Below are 21,191 nucleotides of genomic sequence, written 5' to 3'. Positions count from 1 at the left end.
CTTCAGAGATGCTGCCAGACCTGCTGAGCTTTTCCAGCAACTTTGTTTTTGTTCCTGATTTACAGCATCCACAGTTCTTTCTGTTTTTATGGGTATAGTTTGATGTTGAGCTTAACAGTTGATCCAAGAGCTTTAACTAGTACTAGGGGAATGATTCTGATGTCACCAGGATTGGATCTCTTGAGGCAGTCTATTATGTGGGTGAAGACCTGGCACAGATGGTCACAGTTCCAATTTGGGTTGTTCCTCATTTGTGGAGTAATAGCCATATCTCCTTTGGCACATCCATAATGTCGCTGAGGGTTACCCACATTTTGCATGAGAGGTTAAAACCAGGGGCTTCACCATTTGAGTCAGTGACCAGGTTTTTTGATGAGTAGTTTGAATTCCTATGTCAATAAGAATGTTTTCATTGTCAGCCAGTGGTGTAATATGAGGAGGATACCTTCCCTCAGACAAAAGGAGTTTCAATGGTGCTAGCACAGGGAGATACTCTGGCTGTGTTTTTTAAAAATTCTTTCATGGATCTGGGCATCACTGGTAAGGCCAACATTTGTTGCCACTTCTTAACTGTCCCGGAGAAGCTTAGGTTGAGCTTTCTTCTTGACCCACTGCATCCATGTGCTGTAGATGTGCCCACAGTGCTGTTGGGGAGGGAGTTCCAGGATTTTGACCCAAAGTGAAGTTACTGTTAGTGTTATCTCAACTTTCCCAGAAATAATTCTTAACTTTCTGAAGATGGCCGTCTATCACATTTTCTGGTGGTTCCTGTACCAGGTTGAGCAGTACCACTCTGCCGATGGGGAGATCGGAGCAAATGTTGTACAGTCTAGTGTGATGTGGTCCTGCTACACCAAATGGTATCCTCAATTGATAGACTAAAAAAATGTGTTTTATTCAACTGTGCAAAGGTTATGGATTAAAGGATGTCATTCCAATTTGTTCCACAGGGTCTTTTCTCAAGCCACTCTTATTTGCAATATGAATGATCAGAACTTAAGATTTGAAGGAAAATAGCTGCCATCTTTGGCCCCGGCTGCAATTTCTATTAGCCTCCCTGATCACTGGCGAGGTTCAAACCACACTGCCTGAAACCTCTGCTTTTAGTCTGAGTTGATTCTCGTCTGTAATCATTCTATCACAAAGATTCCCTTCCTTCATCTCTCTAATATCACACACCTTAACCCCTTTGCCAGAATGTAAAGAATAGAGTTTAATGGGAAAATCATTAAGGATAGTCAAGGTGGGATTGATATCAAATGGGAGACCTAAAAAGTTTGAAATTGGTCTTGGGTGGTAGCGCATCAGAGACCTGTTTGTTGTTCTGCTGAATATTGGGCAAGGTTTATAATGGACAGAGATCCCAAAGCACACCATTTTGTGCTATTTTCCAAGATGAATGAATGCCCCAATAATACACCTGAGATTTGACGGATCACATGGGCTTTCCTTTATATTCACACAATTTTAACTAAGGCAGCAGTGAGGAATGCTTTACATTAGAGATAAGAGGTCTGCTAATCTTATATTGATTCCTATTGACTGTTGTTTTGTGAGAATTGTAAAAACACCTCAATGAAAGTGCAATAATATTAACTATTGGGTCTGTATAAAGATGATCACCTGACCAGTAATCTTCTCTTGAAATGATCCATGGACCAGATTTCCCTCCTAGCCACAAAGGAACAGCTTTTACTGTTCATCTCATGCACGGTTGCCTCAAGGTTAATGTATGCCTGTCAGTAGCAATTTCTATTAATCCTAGATTTAATCCAGTGTAGTTCGCTAGACAAAGGACCTGTGACAACTGCGAGCAGGACAAGCAGCAAACAAGCTCTTCAGCCAAACAGTTTTAAGAATCTTTATTATCAACTGCAAAGCAGCAAGTAAAAAATGCTGAATGTAGATTATATTTAAATCATTTGAGCAGAAAGTGAAATAAAGGTTGGAATACTCAAGTAGTAATAAAATATAGAGTTAAAAGAAGAAAATAGATTTTAAAAAAAATACAACATTTCAATTTATTCTAAGATTACTCACTTATAAAATTAAATTTTCTTGGTGAGGGAGGTTGTTCATCAGAAAATTGCACTCTTTGCACCAGTGAAAACACATTTACTCTGAAATGTATGAGCCCTAACCTTTCCCACTAATATTATTGTGTGACTGGCAGATTATTACCATTATGATTTTGTTGCTTAATATTGTCACTACATTGTCTTACTACTTTTTGCTCAATGTCCAAGGTCTCTGCAAGAAGAGTTTAAGGCTCAGCATGAAAAAGAAATCAACTTTCTCAAGCAAAACCACCTGAAAGAAATTCAAGGCATTGTGTCTGATTTCAGCAGCTCCCAAACCCGTCTCCAAGCAAAGATAGTTTCCTTGGAAACAGAGTAAGTGCTACATTATTGTTTAAATGCACATCTACATGGAATGAAAATAATTAACATTTGGTTTAAATGTTAATATTGATTGGTCTACATAAAGATAATCATCTGATAACTGATGTCTTGAAAAGATCCATGGCTAGGGTCCTAAGGCCATAGCACAGATGTATCATGTACCAAAATTTGGAGTGAAAACCAGTCCAAATACTGGTGTCCAGGATTTCTCGCCAATTTATGGGTCAGCTCCTCCAGTAGTTCAGTGTCTCCTTCATATAGATAAAATCATGCAAAACAGATTAAATTTGCCAAGATCTAATGAACAGAATAAAACCACAATCGGAATCAACTTTGTCTTTTCTCAGTTTACGGCTTAATATTATATTTCTTTCACTTAATAATATTGCATTGGTTTGAGATTTGGCATCCTTTTCTTTCTTGTGTACAAGAGATACAATTGCAGACATTTTCGCTCACCATGGGGTAGAATAAGCTGCACGCTTTTGTTTCCAGCCACCGTCTTAACTCTCTTTGAGGATTATTATATTGTCAAGCTGCAGTATAATGTGTTATTACAATTTGTTGATAAGTGACTCAATTCATAACAGACTCTTGCAAACCTGCAATCATTTGCAGAGTGAAAGAGATGGAAGAAAAATCAAAGAAGCATGAATCCAAACCAGAAGATTTGCATCATATTAGCAAACTTCAAGATAAGTTATCTGAACGTGACCAGGTTATCAAAAAACTTCTGGTAAGCATATTTTATTTGAGGCTGCGATATAGAAATTAAGATATAGATCTAGTGTTCTCTGAAAAAGAATCTATTCTCATTCAGCCAGTTTTTTTTTTCGGTCCTTTCTTTATTATCCATGAGAGGTGGCGGCAAGATAGCCTCTTGAAAAACTACCGTCAATGTGATGTAGATACACCTCAGTGGTATTAGGACAGGAGTTCCCAGGCTTTGATCCTGTGATAGTGAAGGAGTGGTGGTAAAATTGAAGGGGAACTTGCATATGGTGCTGCTTCCATCCATCTGCTGCAGCCCTTATTCTTCTAAGTGGTAGAAATTACAGGTTTGGAAAATGCCGTCGAAAGAGCCTCAATGAGTTGTTGCAGTGGATCTTGTAGATTGAGGGAGTAAATGTTTAAGGTGATGGATGGGATGGCAATCAATTTGGTTGCTTTGTCCTGTCTTGTTGAGCACCTTGAGTGTTGTTGCAGCTTCACTTATCTAGGCAAGTGGAGACGCTCATACTCCAGACTTGTACCTTTATGAATTGGCTATGGGGACTCGAGATGAGTTACTTACTGCAGAATTCCTAGCCTCCAGCCTGCTCTTGTAATCCATGTATTTATATCTGTCTAGTCTGGTCACATTCTAGTTAAATGTTAACATCAAGGATTTTTGATAATGGGAGATTCAGTGTTGGTGATGCCATTGAATGTCAGGGGAAAATGCTTAGATTCTCTTTTGTTGAAGGTGATCATCTCCAAGTAATTTTGTAGCACAAATGTTATTTGGTATTTATGGAGGATATTCAGATCATGCTAAATATGGACAGAGACTGCTTCAGTATCTTGGAGTCATGCATGGTGCTGAACATTGTGCAATCATCAGTGAACATCCCCACTTCTGATCTTATATGAGGAGAAGGTGATCAGAGCAGCTGAAGATGATTGGGCCAAGGGCTGTATCCTGACGAATTCTTGATGTGATGTCCTGGAACAGATGATTTAACCTGCAATAACTATGACCAATTTCCTTTGTGCAAAGCATAATTAATTAATGTCTTAATTCTAACCTTTATTTATTTATAAGTCTAGTGTAAACATTATAATTATAACAATCTCCATCATTTTTAGAAATTGAAAGCAGATTTGATTTCAATCATATCACAGGCTTTTTAATAGTGAGTGGGTTGAATTCTTCACTATCTATTATAGGGGAAAATGTAAATCCAGGAGCATCTCTCTCAATATTTTCAAAAGGTTACTTCTCCAAACTCCTGTTCGAAAACTGAAAAGCAAAGATTTTTTAAGTATGGCATTCCTGTGACAAACCTTTACTGTGAAATACAGGTTCAAATGCAGTTGAGGAGACAGAAGATGATTGTCTTTCACAGTGACAGCTGTCATGCTTCAGTAGGAAATCTTTATCACCACAATGTTATTCACTTCAACAGAACAGTTATTTCTGCCGAGGACAAATATTTGAGGCTGTGCAATTAACTGCATTCTGGCTGTCTTGGACTTCTTCCTTGCTCAAATATGACGGGATAAAAGGGAGCCATGAATTTCTGTCAGGCTTTCAGTGCCTGTCATTTTGCAAACTGGCCATCATGAAATTTCAATGCATAAAATGAAATCAAAGGTGTAACTTTACAATGGAAGTGTCGGATTAATTACAAATCTTCTGTGTAGGCTCCTGAGATAAGAGTCTGAACAATACAACAGCTCTTCTTCCCATGATGCTTAATACTCTCAAGCATATTATAAGGCATTAGGTTTTATTGCAATAATTATGACTTTGTCTATAGATTGTAATGCCCTAGATAGTTTCTGATTTAGCAATGCTGCTTCCTGAATGTTAATATTTGCCACTTGTATTTAAAATATTTCTGCTTTAACTTGATCAAAGTGTGAGATGCCAATGCCAAGGAATTGGGTGCATTTCCATCTTGTACTCCTAACATTGTATCATCAGTCAATTTGGTTAATTCTTTTTTTCATTGTCTGAGACGTATTTATAAAAGACTGAGAAACTGAGACCCGTATAAAAATACTTGGAGCCGCCAATATTCACATTCTGCCGCTTGTAGTACACACCCATTATACGTACAGTGTGTTTTCAACCTCCAAACTAATCCCCTACTCTTGTCAATTTTGCTGATAGGCTTGTGGAAGTCCATATAGATAATATCCTTAGGAATTCCATTATCGAGCAGATTTGCTACCTTCTGCAAAAACAAAATTGCCAAGATTTGCAGAAGAATAATTGGCAGATTCACAGCAATGTCCCTAAGCACACTGTGAAATGTAGAGTGCAGGCTGAATGAATGCTCGTCTCCACGCCCATTAAAGATTTCTGTTGGTGCTGAGTAAGGATGGGAAACCTGTATGGTCGGAGTTTCTCCACCTGAGTTAAACCAGAATTCTGCGCCAGGAAAAGCCAGTATTTCTGGGCTTCATTCTCACCTCCTAATTCTGCTTGCTCAAGTCTCTGAGTCAAAAGTAGAGCATTGGTTGGTGATTGTAGGATAGATGTGATTTTTGTGCTGCATCTAAATTGGGGGCTTCTAATATATTAGGATCATCATTCAGGGAAGGTAGTGGTGTTGTAATATTTTCACAGAACGGGTGATCCAGAATCAGGACATGGGTTCAAATCCCACCATGGAAAGTGAAGCTAAATATAATTTTTTTTTTTTAAAATCTGGAAAAGCTAGTCTAATGGTGACCATGTAACTACTGTTGATATTTGTAAAAGCCCATCTGGTTCACTAATTACCCTTAGGGAAGGAAATCTTCCCTGTCTGGATCTGAAGTCATATGTAGGCCAATGTGGATGACTATGAATCAGTGATAAACGCTGGCCCTGGCTAGTGATGTCCACATCCCATGAACGAATGAATACAAAAATAGTATCATACTTTGCAAGGCAGCAGATGAAAGACTAATAATGAATGCAATGTTAGTTCAGTACTGCATTCTAGAGCTTGCTTCATATCAATGCGAGAGAAGAAGAGAAGGTTAATTTGTGAGAGGGAGACTCACCAGAAAGAAAAGTGAGCATGGGCAGTATTAAGCATTTGGAGTGCAGAAAGGGTATTATGAAAGACTGTACAGGGAAGAATGTAAGTGCATCAAAAACACAATGGATTTCAGAGAAATTATATGAACAGTATCAAAGCAATAAAAACTGTGGCATGTTGAATTGTGACAATACTATGGCTTTAAGGGGTATATTTTGTCCCTTTTTTTTAATGAAGAAATGTTGAGAGAGAGGTGACGAGCAGTCTACTGAAAACCAATAAACAGTTTGTGAGGCCTTGGGGTTTTGTTTTGTAAAGTCGAAACAATAGAAGCAGGCTGAATATATGGGGTCAAGCTCCCACAGAACCAGTATTTTTAATTTAAATTTTTCAGTAGCAGCTGCTAGGGTCTTGAAGCTGGATGTGGAGGCTGTTTTACCTCTCTCTCTGTTACAGCTAAAAGCTGGGGGTTTTCTTCCTGCTGCTAGAAATACACATGAGACAATCTATTTTACTGAATTTGCCTTTGCCAATTTTGAGTTTATGGGGTTTACTATATTGGAATAGTTACTGTTTAGTAGTTAAAAATAATTTATTATTCTGAAAGTTTTCCAGTAGGATTGCTATTCCAAGTTATTTCTTTTGTTGTATTATAACTATAGTGTATGAATAAAGTGTGTTTTGCTTCAAGACTGGTAGTTTGAGTAAATAATTTGCATCTGGAATGCAAAGCATGGCACTTGCATTTAAAATAAGAAAAAGTTAGGGTCCAGGCTTATCTTCTTAATATATCTTCAGGGGGTTCGGCCTGGTCTAAAACAGAATGCATTAACATATGACAAAAGACACTAGTTATTACCAACTTGCCTTTATATTGCTCAATTAATGCAGAGAAGCACCCCAAGGTACTTACTGGAAGTGTGAAAGAAACACCAAACCAAAGAAGGACAGATTAGGAATAATCAAGAGCTTGAAGGTATAGTGACTTCTGTTAAGAACAGAACAGATGCACAAGAAGTTAGAATCCAAAAAAAAAATGGAGAAAAATTCCAGGAGGGATATTTATCAGACTGTTGGAGGTTCATTACTGTAAAAGCATTAAGAGATTTAAATGCAAAGATGAGAATTTTAAGTTTGGAACCTTGTGGGATTAGGAGCTAATATAGGCTAGCAACAAAAAGTGTTAATGAATAAGTAGGACCGAATTTGAGATGGAATATAGGTAGCAGAGCTTTAGATAAGTTGAGGTTTAGCCAGAAAATATTGGAATATTGTATCTGGCAATACATGGAGGAGGATATAAATGGTAGATGGGTTGATTTGAAATGGTGTGGTCAATAATACAGAGACCTAAGGAACACCAAGGGTTGAGATTTTGAGGCATGGCTGGAAATGGGACTTTGGAGATTATTCTGTCATTTTTCTCTGGTATTTTAGAGAAAGTAGTGTACTGATGAAAAAGGAATCTGAAGCAAACTTTCACAAAACTGAAGATAAGAGTTATGGGACCAAAATTTCAGAAGCTTAAAAGGGGGGAAAAAGATTGGCAAACCTAGAATTTTCTACCACAGCTGATGCACCAGTAAGGTTCTGCCCCAAGCCATTTTAAAAGTGGCTGGATCGAGGGCTGAATGGCTACCTACACTCAAAGCGGGGTAGGTATTATTAATTACCTTTATTGACTGTCTACTGCTGCCTTTTGCTCTCTCATGCTGATTGGCAGTCAAGACCCCCTTTCAAGTGGTTAAAATCAAGCTTGTGAAGTGAAGAGGACTCCTGCTGGCAGATGCAGGAGAAGCATCAGCTTTATAAACCAAGAATCACAGACACTGTACTGCAATGACCATGGTGATGACATTACAGCTGTTGCCTCCTTCTGTTTCCATAATTTGGAAACAAATTCAGAGGGCACTTCCATCTTAAGTCTCTCCTCGCTCTGTCCCCTGCATACCTTGATGACTCCAATTTGTCATTTGTGAAGAGCATTCAATTGATCCTCCAGCTTTGGGAACTGACCTGCCATTTTTAAATGGACAGTGAGCAGGCTTTCTTCCCATTAATTTGACTTGTAGACACAATGCAGGATCAGCACCCAGACGTTCTCCTAATACAGGGTTCCCAACCCCAGAAAAAGAGCCCAACACATTGAAAAGGTGGTGAGAAAATATTTTCTGAATGTTTTCTTTTATCTTTTTCCAATAAACTGAACACACAATATTCCTATATGACACATAACACAATGCTAAGTGCTGGATGGCACAATTTAAACAAATAGCACAAATGACCAATGTAGCACAATACAGTATCTGGCAATAATTTAGTGATCTCCATTGTTTTGAAATCTATTAGTAATTTTAAAATTGCCTATTCACAGTACACTCTATTGTAAATCATTTCACTTTTATTGAATTCGATTTAAAAGATTAAAATTTTAAAACTTTCAAAATGTTTCAAATTTTTTTTAGGAAAGTTTTCTTTTTAAATTAAGACTTTCATTTCCATTGAATTCAAGTGACATTATTTAAAAGGGATGTTAACTCATTATCACCGATTTTACTATGATCGTACACATGCATTTCATCTCTCCAGAATCTGACATAATGCTGCAAGATTTGATCAATTTCCCTGAGGGAAAGCTAGATTTACTTGAACCATCAACTTCCTTCCTTCCTCTAATTAGATCAAGCAGTTTGCAGCGATGACTGTTATTGCTGGGATGATAATATAACCTCCACCAAGACTACAATTACCCGTTCTGTTTGTGCTGCAGAAATGAAATATCTGGTTCTGTTATGCAGGGTTATCTGAGTTGAATATTCAAGTGGATCAGGCAAAAGAGCAAGGGGGCCATGACAACAAGGGAGTGAATTGGTGGGGGTGCATTTGTAAAAGGGCTGCTGTTTGCCACGTTGCACTCTCTGTATTTTACTCTATGGAAAAGAACATAGCCAGTGGTCAGAGATGCTATAGATCAGGATTGACAGATGTGAAGCACGATGAGGAGGCTATCGAGCAAAAGGATTTTGTAATCGAGTCTGATTCTTGACATTTTATTTCAAGTCGATGCTGTACATGTAAGGAATTGCTAAAGTACTCCAGTTATGTCATGGAGAGGCTCCTGAATTAAGTTTTCTTCAGCAGCAGTTTTAGTGAACATTGCGCACAGTTTGCATGCAGATTTCCAGTGTTGTTAGTGCCGCCTGGTAATATAGAGACTGAGTGTCCATCTGAGAGATCACTTTTTTCTTGTATTGCCCATCTCCAATTTCACTGTAATTCAACATGCTAAGTCAGAGAATCCTCAAAGATTTTAAGGGGTGGCTAAAGTAGCTGACGGGACTGTTGATAGATGTTATTTATAAGGACTTCCTCAAAATATTGGTTCAAGTGCCTCTTAAGTGACTGTTAGCTAGGCAAAGGTCATGGAATTGAAGAATAATTATTAACCTGGCTAAGAAGTTGGATGAATTGTGACAGACAATAGGGCTAATGGACGGATATTCTAACTGGCAGGCTGAGAAGAGTGATGACTTGTAAGTATCTGTGGGACCTGAAATCATTTAGAAATAAGTTGACTATTTAAATGATAAAATTACATATGTGTAGTTGCCACTGACACTAATAGAAGAATTCACTGGAAATCAAGCACTACTATTGCATGGACTGTCACAAATGTACAAATGATTAATTGAATCACTAATATAGCAAAGAACAAAGAACAATACACCACAGGAACAGGCCCTTTTGGCTCTCCAAGCCCGTGCCACCACATTTTTCCCTTTCATACTAAAACTGTCTTCACTTACAGGATCAGTATCCCTCGATTCCCTTCCTATTCATGTATTCGTCAAGGTGCTTCTTGAATGCTGCTATTGTGTCTGCTTCCACCACCTCCTCTGGCAGCGTGTTACAGGCACTCATCACCCTTAGCATAAAAAAAGTGCCTCGCACATCTGTTTTAAACTTACCCCCTCCCCGCTCTCGCATCTTGAACCTGTCTCCCCTAGTAATTGACACCTCCACCCTGGGGAAAAAGCCTTATACTTTCCACTCTATCCATGCCATTCACAATCTTATAAACTTCAATTAGGTCCCATCCCCTCAAACACATGTGTTCCAGTGAAAACAAACCCAGTCTAACCAACCTTTCCTCATAGCTAAAATCCCCCATCCCAGGCAGCATCCTGCTAAACCTTTTATGTACCCTCTCCAAAGCATCCATGTCCTTATGATAGCGTAGTGACTGAAACTATATGCAATATTCCAAGTATTGCCTAACTAAAGTTCTGCAGCATAACTTGTCTATCCTTATACTCAGTGCCCCTGCCAATGAAGGCAAGCAGTCCATAAGCCTTTTTTACTACCTTATCCACCTGCGCTGCCACCTTCAGTGATGTGTGGACCTGAACATCCAGATCCCTCTGCACATCAATATTCCCAAGGGTTCTGCCATTCACTGTATAATCTCCACCTGTATTTGACCTTCCAAAATGCAACACCTCATATTTGTCCAGACTAAACTTCTGTCTGCCATTTTTCTGCCCATGCCTCCAACTGATGTATATCTTGCTGTATCCTCTGACAATCTTCCTCACTATCTGCAACTCTACCAATCTTTGTATCGTCCACAAACTTATTAAATAGACCAGCTTATGGTCTCCTCCAAATCACTTATGTAGATCACGAACAGCAGAGGTCCCAGCACTGATCCCTGTGGAACACCACTAGTCACAGCCCTCCATTCTGAAAAGCATCCTTCCACCACTACTGTCTGTCACCTATGACTAAGCCAGTTCTACATCCATCTTACCAGCTCACCCCGATACTATGTAACATCAGAGATAATAGGAACTGCCGATGCTAGAGAATCTGAGATAACAAGGTGTAGAGCTGGATGAACACAGCAGGCCAAGCAGCATCAGAGGAGCAGAAAAGCTGACGTTTCAGGTCTGGACCCTTCTTCAGAAATGGAGGAGGGGAAGGGGACTCTGGAATAAATAGCGAGAAAGGTGGGAGGCGGATAAAGGAGCAGGTAGATGGAGAGAAGACAGACAGGTCAAGGAGGCAGGGATGGAGCCAGTAAAGGTGCGTGTAGGTACAGAGTTGGGTTGGGGGGTTGGTCAGTTGAGGGAAGACAGACAGGTCAAGGAGGCAGGGATGAGGCTGGTAGTTAGGAGGTGGGAGAAAAGACGGACAGGTGAAGGAGGCGGGGACAAGATGGGCTGGTTTTGGGATGAGGTCGGGGGTGGGGACACTAAAAACCGTAAGTATACTAAACTTACTGGTGCCTGCCACCCAGCACAGGCCTCTTCCACCCCCCAAAATCCCCAACCCTACCCAGAACCTTGCCCACAATGTGCCTGCCGCCATCAGGGTACCCACGGATGATGTCACATCTGCTGCCGGGTACACCACTTCCAGTACAGCGAACGCCATCGACACCGCTGCTGATACCGTCGCCTCCGTTTCCGAGACCAGCAGCACCACTGACATCGAAGCTGCATCTGCCAACGCCACTCTGCCCACCGCCTCCACAGCCAGCAGCTCCAGAGTATACACTAGCACCCAGCCCTGCCAGGTCATCACAATCCCCCCAGACGTCCCCCTCATTGAGAACAAACGGTCAGTCCTCAGTAAAGGACTCACCTTTATCCCTCTCCACCCGAACATCAACAAATGCCGCTCATGCCTGGACATTGAACAGTTTTTCTGCCCCCTCCGCCTCCACGCTTACGTCTTTAATAGAGAGTTTAACCCTCCCTCTACTGACCCCTTCTCCCACCTCCAACACACCCCTTCCTCCTGGACACCACCCCAAGGCGGCCTACCCTCCCTTGACCTCTTCATCTCCAACTGCCAGCGAGACATCAATTGCCTCAACCTCTCCACCCCTCTCACCCACTCCAACCTCTACCCCGCAGAATGTGCAGCCCTCCGCTCCATCCAATCCAATCCAATCCTAACCTCACCATAAAACCCGCGGACAAGGGAGGCGCAGTTGGCACATTGACCTCTACAGCGCTGAGGCCAGGCACCAGCTCTCTGAAAGCTCCTCCTACCACCCCCTTGATCATGACCCCACCCCCAACCACAAAAACATCATCTCCCAGATCATCCACAACCTCATCACCTCAGGTGACCTCCAGCCTCCTCGTTCCCCAACCCCGCACCGCCCGTTTCTTTCTCCTTCCCAAAATCCACAAACCCGACTGCCCTGGTCGACCCATTGTCTCTGCCTGCTCCTGCCCCACTGAACTTACCTCCACTCCCTTTTCTTCCCCCTCCTCCAGGAACTCCCCACCTACGTCCGTGACACCACCCACGCCCTCCACTCCTCCAAAACTTCCGATTCCCTGGTCCTCAACAGCTCATCTTCACCATGGATGTCCAGACCCTATATACTTGCATTCCCCATGCAGATGGCCTAAAGGCCATCTCCTCTCCAGCAGTCCTGACCAGTCCCCCTCCGCCGACACCCTTATCCGCTTAGCCGAACTTGTCCTCGCCCTTAACAACTTCTCCTTCAACTCCTCCCACTTCCTACAAAGGGGGTGGCCTCGGGTACCCGCGTGGGCCCAAGCTATGCCTGCCTCTTTGCAGGTTACGTGGAACAGTCCCTCTTCCGCAGCTACACTGGCCCTATCCCCCACCTCTTCCTCTGTTACATCGATTACTGTATCGGCGCCGCCTCATGCTCGCACGAGGCGCTCGAACAGTTCATCCACTTCTCTAACACCTTCCACCCCAACCTTAAGTTCACCTGGACCATCTGCGATACCTCTCTCTCCTTTCTGGACCTCTGTTTCCATCTCTGGCGACCATCTGGAAACCGATATCCATTTCAAGCCTACCGACTCCCACAGCTACCTAGAATACACCTCTTCTCAATCACCTTCCTGCAAGAATGCCTTCCCCTATTCCCAAATCCTTTGCTTCTGCTGCATCTGCTCCCAAGATGAGGCATTCCACTCCCGGACATCCCAGATGTCCTCGTTTTTCAAGGACCGCAATTTCCCTTCCACAGTGGTGGAAAACGTCCTCGACTGCATCTCTCGCGTTTCCTGCAACTCATCCCTCACACCCCCTCCCCGTAATAACAACAAAGACAGAATTCCCCTCATCCTCACGTACTGCCCCACCAACCTCCGGATTCAACGCATCATCCTCCGCAGCTTCCGCCACCTGCAATCTGACCCCACTAGCAAGGACATTTTTCCCTCCCCACCCTTATCTGCCTTCTGGAGGACCGCTCTCTTAAATTACAGGCCTGTAATTTCCAGGATTATCCTTTCTGCCCTTCTTAAACAGTGGGACAACATTGGCTATTCTTCAGTCCTCTGGGACCTCACCTGTGACCAAAGAGGATACAAACATGACTCGGTGACTCCCTCATCTGCTCCACACTCCCCACTAGCCCCACCACCCCTGGCACTTTTCCCTGCAACTGCAGGAAGTGCTACACCTGCCCCTACACCTCCCTCCTCACCCCCATCCCAGGCCCCAAGAAAACCTTCCACATTAAACAGATGTTCACCTGCACATCTGCTAATGTGGTATATTGTATCCGCTGTTCCCGATGTGGCCTCCTCTACATCGGGAAAACCAAGCAGAAGAGAGCTTGGAGACCACTTTGTGGAACACCTACACTCGGTTCATGACAAACGACTGCACCTCCCAGTCACGAACCACTTCAACTCTCCCTCCCACTCCTTGGACGACATGTCTGTCTTGGGCCTCCTCCAGTGCCACAATGATGCCACCCGAAGGCTGCAAGAACAGCACCTCATATTTCGCTTGGGAACCCTGCAGCCCAATGGTCTCAATGTGGACTTCACAAGCTTCAAAATCTCCCCACCCCTGACCTCATCCCAAAACCAGCCCAGCACGTCCCCGCCTCCTTGACCTGTCTGTCTTTTCTCCCATCTATCCGCTCCCGCCACCTCCTACCTACCAGCCTCATGACCTGTCCGTGTTCCCTCAATTGACCAACCCCCATCCCAACTCCCTACCTACATTCACCTTTTACTGGCTCCATCCCCGCCTCCTTGACCTGTCCGTCTTCTCTCCACCTATCTGCTCCTTTATCCACCTTCCATCATCACCTCCCCCCCGACCCCCATCTCTCTATTTATTCCAGAGTCCCCTTCCTCTTTCCCTCCCCGACTTCTGAAGAAGGATCCAGACCCAAAACGTCAGCTTTCCTGCTCCTCTGATGCTGCCTGGCCTGTTGTGTTCATCCAGCTCTACACTATGTAACATCACCCTTTTTTACTTATCCACCATGAGGCACCTTGTCAAAGACTTTACTGAAGTCCATGTAGACAACATCAACCAACCACATTTCCCTCAATCATCTTCGCCACCTCCTCAAAAAATCCAATCAAGTTAGTGAGGCATGACCTCCCCCGCACAAAACCATGCTGTTTATCACTAATTTCCATTTGCTTCCAAATGCTATAGACCTTGTCCCTGAGAATCTTTTCCAGTAATTTCCCTACCACCAATGTTGGACTCACAGGCCTGTAATTTCCAGGATTATCCTTTCTTAAACAGTAGGACAACATTAGCTATTCTTCAGTCCTCTGGGACCTCACCTGTGGCCAAAGAGGATACAAAGATGTCTGTCAATACTCCAGCAATTTGTTCTCTTGCCTCCCTCAATATTCTGGGATAGATCCAATCAGGACCCAGGGACTTATCTACCTTAATACTTTATAAGACGCACAACACCTCTTCCTTTCTAATAGCGACTTGGTTTAGAAACCCGACATTCCCTTCCCTGAGATCATCCTCCACTAAATTCCTTCTCTGGTCAATACTGACATAGTATTCATTTAGGACCTCACCTACCTTTTCTGACTTCACGCATAGATTCCTTCCTTTGTCCTTAAGTGGGCCAACCCTTTCCCTGGCTACCCTCATGCTTTTTTATATATGTATGACAAGCCATGGGGATTCTGCTTAATCCTGTTTGCTAACAGCTTTTCATGACCCCTTTTAGCCCTGATGCCTTGTTTAAGTTCTTTCCCACGTTCCTTATATACTTCAAGGGCTTCATCAGTTCCCATCCTCCTAGACCTTACGTATGCTTCCTTTGACTTTCTGACAAAAGTCATAACATCCCTTGTCATCAAAGGTTCACGTAACTTGCCATACCTATCCTTCATTCTCGCAGGAATGTGCTACTTGTGAACTCTTATCAACTCCCTTTTGAAACAGTCCCCCATGTCCGATGTAGATTTACCCTCGAACAGCCGCCTCCAATCACAATTCTCCAGTTCCTGCCTAATATTGTTATAGTTCACCTTCCCCCAATTTAACACTTTCACCCGAGGACTGCTGCTTTCCCTATCCATGAGTTCTTAAAACTCTCTGCATCGTGGTCACCACTACACCCAAAATGCTCCCCCACTGAAACTTCACTCACATGGCTGGGCTCATTTCCAGAAACTAGGTCCAGTATAACCCCTTTCTCTAGTTGGACTGTTTACATACTGTGTCAAGAAACCTTCCTGAATGGTCCTTACAAATTTTACTCCATCCAAGCCCCAGCACGAAGTGAGTTCCAGTCAACATAGGGGAGGTTAAAGTCATCCATCACAACAATCCTGCTGTTTTTACATCTTTCTTAAATCTTTCTGTATGTTCTCTCCTCTATCTCCTGCTGCTGTTGGGAGGCCTGTAGTATACGCCCAGCATTGTGATTTCACCTTTCCTATTCCTGAGTTCTACCCATATTGCCTCACTGCACTCTGATGTATCCTCCCTCAGTACAGTTGTGAGAGACTCACCTATGTGATGGGCAACCTATCTTTGATAGGCTTTCTACATGTATGAGTGCAATTACTCAGGTCTGTGACAAACTGCAACTTAAAACTAATCCAAGGGTTGTTGCTAGGCAGCTTTTCAACTCAAAGGCTCACAAAAGTATCAAATCCAGTTTTTACAAAGGTTACATGACCTTTTAAATTGCAAAAACACACACTAGGCACATTCTATGCAACATGGCAGTGTCTAAACTTCCATTCTTCCCAGTTTATAATTGTATAGTCTTTACAGGTAGTGTAGTTGGAAGCATAAAATTAAAATGATGTAGTGATAGAATACTTTACTGAGCAAAACTGTAGTGAACGAACTTTAATGGAGGAAGCTGTGTTATCAGCTTGTACCCAAAAAGAATAGAACAGGATTCTAAGTAGTGAAAAGTTAGAAATATTTGAAGCTCTAAGAGATTAAAATGGCACAAACAGGTAGAGAAAATGATCAAAAATGCTATTGCAATGCTGTTTTTTATATCCAGTGAATAGAATGTAAGGAGACAGAAGCCATGCTTCAGCAAACCCCATTACAAACCCATCTCAATGAATCTTAGACATGACCTGTTGAACTCTTCTTCTATTGCCATCATGCCAACTTCTCTGGGGAGGTGTCCTCTCCCTGCTCCGTGGTCCCTTTCATCTGATCCAGACAATCGCAGTATGGAAGTCAGAGATGGACCACGTGAATGTGAGGGAAGGATGGAAATTGGAAGCAAAATGGATTAATTTTCCAGTTCCAGACAAGAGCAGGAAGCAGCACTGATAATATTCTCAATATACTGGAGAAGAGCTGTGGGAAGGCTTCCTGAGTAGTACTGGAACAAGGAATGTTTAACATACTCCACAGAGAAATTGGCATAGCTGGGACCATGTGGATACTTATAGTCACACCTTTAAATTGAAGAAATTGGGATGAGGTAAAGGAGAAATTGATTAAAGCAAGAACCAGCTCAGCCAGGCAAAGGTGGCTGGTGGTAAACAGGGATTTTCAGGCCTCCTTTCATGAAGGAACAGACAACCTTCAGGCTATCCTGCTGGGGAAACGATGTGTAGAGGGATTTCACATCCAGCTTGGGGCCAGAAAACTGAAAATGGCACTGAAATAAAGCATCAGACAAATTACGGATGTAAGTTAGAAGAGACTGGGGGAGGGAAGAAAGAAACAGAGTCAAGATAGGAAGAAATAAGATTTGGGTGGGGCAGGAACAGGCTAAGACAGAAGAGCAGAAATAGGCCACTCGGCCCATCACATCTGCTCCTCCATTGCTTGAGAATATGGCTGATCTGATCATTCTCAGCTTCACTTTCCTGCCTTTTTCCCCATAACCATTGATTATCTTCCAGATTAAAAATTTGCCTATGTTGGCCTTGAATATACTTAATTACCCAGCCTTAAATGCCATTTTGTAGTAAAGAATTCTAAACATTTACATCCCTCTAACAGAAAAGAAAATACTTATCTGTCTTCACTGTGCAACCCCTTATTCTAAGGTTATACTCTGGTCCTTGGCTCTCCCACAAAATAAAACAACCTTTCTTCTTCTACCCGGTCAAGTCCCATAAGAATTTTGTATGTCTTAATATGGTTGCCTCTTTTTTTTATATTCGAACAAGTACAGGCCCAACCCACCTAACCTCTCCCTATAAGAGAGTTCCTCCATACCTGGTATTAGTGTAGTGAACCTTCTGTGGACTGTCTCCATAGCCAGTATGTCTTTCCTTGGATAAAGGGCTCCAATTGTTCACAATATTCCAGCTGTAGTCTGACTAATGCCTTGTACAGTGTGAGCAAAACGTTGCACCTTTTATACTCCATTTTATTTGCCTTCCCTATTACTTGCTGAACCTGGATACCTGCTTTTTGTGATTTGTGGATGAGGGCTCCCAAATGCCTCTGTCCTTAAGCTTCCTGCAGTCCTCCTTCATTTAAATAATATTCAGCTCCCCTAGTCTTCCTGTCAAAGTGCTTAACCTGACACTTGAAACATTCAGTCTACCAGGTTGGTCTGGTTTGTGGATTTTAGGAAGCAGGGAGAGGGATTGTGCAGGGTTGAGGGACTATGAGGCAGGAAGCTGTGTAGGGAAAATTTCCAGAGTATATGAGGTGAATGACAACCCTGCTTGATGTTTATTGGTGGGACCACGGCCCGGGGGCGATACGAAGTATCTGCGAACTGTTGCTGAGCCTTTGCAAAGTGGAGAGGTCTGCATGCCAGATAACTAGAGAACTACATTAATAACAAAATCAGGGTTAAATCATTACTGTTCCATTTGCTCCTCTTCCTCTGAAACTGGTGTAGAGTGTACAGTTTCAGTCTCCATATTTTGTTGGCATTGAAGGCTGTTCAAAAGAGATTCACGTGTTTATCGGACTGATTTATCAAAAACAGCTAAATAGATAAGGCCTTTATTCATTAAAGCTTAGAAGAATTAAGGATGATCTTATTGAAACACACAAGATTTGGAGGGTGCTTCAGATATTGTAGATGTTGAGAAGATGTTTCTATTGGTGGGGCAATCTCAAACTAGGGGACATAGTTGCAGAATAAGGGAACGCTAATTTAAACTGAGATGTGAAAGATTTTTTAAGAGGGTAGTGAACGTCTGGAATGCTCTACCCCCAGGAGTTATGGAAGCTGGATCACTGAAAGTATTTAAAGAGGAGGTTATAGAAAATTGAAATATTGAAGGGTTGAGGGTTATGAAAAGCTGGCAACGAAAGAGTTGATCTGTCCCAGGCTCCTATGATCTCAGAATGGTGGGGCAGGCTCGAGGGGACAAATATTCCACTCGAGCCAAGTCTGTTGTTCTCAATAGAGTTAAATGAGTAAAATTTATTATTATATATTCAAAACTGGTTTAAGCCAGAAAATTGTTCTAAGTACATTCAAGTGCTTGACAAAATTCTTTAATCTATTAAATTGACAGGATGAAAGAAGATTTCACCAATTAGCCATGGCCAACAGTGAAAGCAGCATCAATAGAAGTCTATATGGTGGAACCTTCACACCCACCTTGAAGGTAAAATAGTCTTCATGTGTTAAAACAGCTGAAAGTTATGAATTATCCAGCTGCTATGATCCCAGCAAGAAATCTGGCTTGATAAACCATTTTTTTTTTTTTTTTTAAAATGAACATGGCTGTCTTTCACTGAAATTACAGCACACATAGAAACATAGGAATTAGTAGGAGTATGCAGTTCGGCCCTCTGATTCGTCCTCTCAGTGCCATTTTCCCATCATACCCCTTACATGTTCAGATACTGAAGACATTATCAATCTCTTTCTTGAATATGCTCAATGACCAGGTTTGCACAACCTTCTGTGGTAGTGAATTCCACAGGTTGACCACCCTCTGAGTGAAGAAATACTTTCTCATTCGGTCCTGAATGGCCTATCCTCTCTGCATCCAGCCTGTCCATCCCTGTTAGAATCATATATGTCATTATCTAAACTCTAGTGAATATAGGCCCAATCGAACCCAATCGCTCCTCATGAGGTAGTCCTGTCGCCCTCGGTATCAGCCTACTGAACCTTTGCCGCACTTCCTCTAGCTAGAACTAAAACTGCACAAAATACTCCAGGTGTGGTCTTACCAAGGACCTGTGTAACAGCAGTAAGACATCTCTACTTATGAACTCAAATCTTCTTGCAATGAAGACCAATATACCATTTGCCTTCCTAATTGCTTGTTGCACCTGCCGGTTTACTTTCACTGACTGGTGTACAAGTACATCCAGATCCCTTTATATATTCACATTTCCCAATATATGTTGTCACTTAAATAATATCTACCTTTGTTTTTTCACTCCAAAGTGTACAGCTTCACATTCAACTACATTATATTGTATCTGCCACGTGTTTGTCCAGACACTTAGCTTGTCCAGGTCACCTTGCATTCTCCTTTCCACTCTCCATCACACACAGTTTTATTTTTCAGCAAACTTGCAAAGTCACTCTGTAGCAAATTGTAGATAAACAGCTGGGAGATATTTGAAATATTTCCTCCAATCTGTTGCAGAATTTTAAAACCTGCAGAAGGGTATGATTTTCTTCCTCCTCCCACCCTCAGGATAATGTTTGAGTCTATAAATGACCTGGCCTCAGACAATGAACTTTGTCAGCGATTTACATATCAAATGCTACACAGTGAAAAAGTGAAAGATTTTAGCCAATTAGTACAAGGGCAATTGTAGGAATGGATAATAAATGCAGCAATGCCCACATCATGTCAACAAAAGAAAATAAACTCTGTACCTATGAGACTCCACACTGTGTATTATGGCACAGATTCCAGACTTCACAAGCACTAAACCTTTAAGACTGTTATGTGACATCATGACATGCGGCAATCTGGTATAAAAGGTACCCACGTCCTCTTTATTCACTTTTTCTGTGTAACTGATTTAGTGTCGTTTGTCAGCCATGTGTCAATGTATTATAACAGTGTGGTGTACAGCAACATCAGTATGTACAGAAACCACACTGTGCAGGTGTGTGATATCGTAGCCTAGTAAATACCTAACACAACTATTGATGGCTTATGTTATACGGACTAACATACAAGATAAACTATAAAACATCATCAACCAGATTCAGATCAATTGGAATTGTTCATCTTCTGAACCTGAGAGGCTGATTACCAGTCATTAAGAAGGGTAATCATTTGTATAAAAAGCAGAAATTGCCGGCAAAACTCAGCCGGTCTGGCAGCAGGACATGAGGAGTCACCAGACTTAAAACATTTACTCTGCTTTCTCCCCAGACCTGCAGAGTTTCACGAGCAATTTCTGTTTTTATTTGATCTTCAGCATCTCCAGTTGTTTGTTTTATTTTTGTTGTCTTGTGTTCCTAATTACTTGGTTTAACTTTTAGGGCTATCTTTAATTGGCAATTACAGCTATCCCTCATTTAGCACTCCTAAAACACAACGTGCTAAATGAAAAATGTACTAGAGATTATTTATCCGTAAGTAAACATGTAACAAGGGTGGCTTAAATTCCTGACCGATAACTTGTACATTCAAAACCCATCAGCTAGTGTTGAACCTAACGTCTCAAAAATCTCTTTCCACGCATTTAATGCTCTTAGCTCCACGTCCCTGCTTGCTGTCCCTCTCCAATCACTTTGCTACATTCCTTTCTCTACCCCTGTCTAGATTGGGGGAGGGGCAGTGAGTGAATGGGAAGCAGCAAGGAGTTTATCTGATTAAGGAAGCGGTGAACAGGAGGGTGA

The 21,191-nt window shown here is 42.0% G+C and overlaps 1 protein-coding gene across 1 annotated transcript in view; it reads left to right on the top strand.

The window, feature by feature from the left end:
* Positions 1-21,191, top strand: part of LOC125484373 (protein FAM184B-like) — a 35,353-nt gene that overhangs the window by 4,961 nt on the left and 9,201 nt on the right. The window contains exons 3-5 of the mRNA XM_048602815.1: positions 2,247-2,393; positions 3,021-3,138; positions 18,886-18,978. Coding sequence (XP_048458772.1) covers positions 2,247-2,393; positions 3,021-3,138; positions 18,886-18,978 — 358 coding nt within the window. The remainder of the gene's footprint in view (positions 1-2,246; positions 2,394-3,020; positions 3,139-18,885; positions 18,979-21,191) is intronic.

The sequence above is a fragment of the Rhincodon typus genome, chromosome 1, assembly GCF_021869965.1.
Source record: "Rhincodon typus isolate 14 chromosome 1, sRhiTyp1.1, whole genome shotgun sequence".
In the NCBI taxonomy this organism is placed as follows: domain Eukaryota; kingdom Metazoa; phylum Chordata; class Chondrichthyes; order Orectolobiformes; family Rhincodontidae; genus Rhincodon; species Rhincodon typus.
Note: the sequence above shows the minus strand (reverse complement) of the source record. Positions and strands in the feature narration are given on the sequence as shown.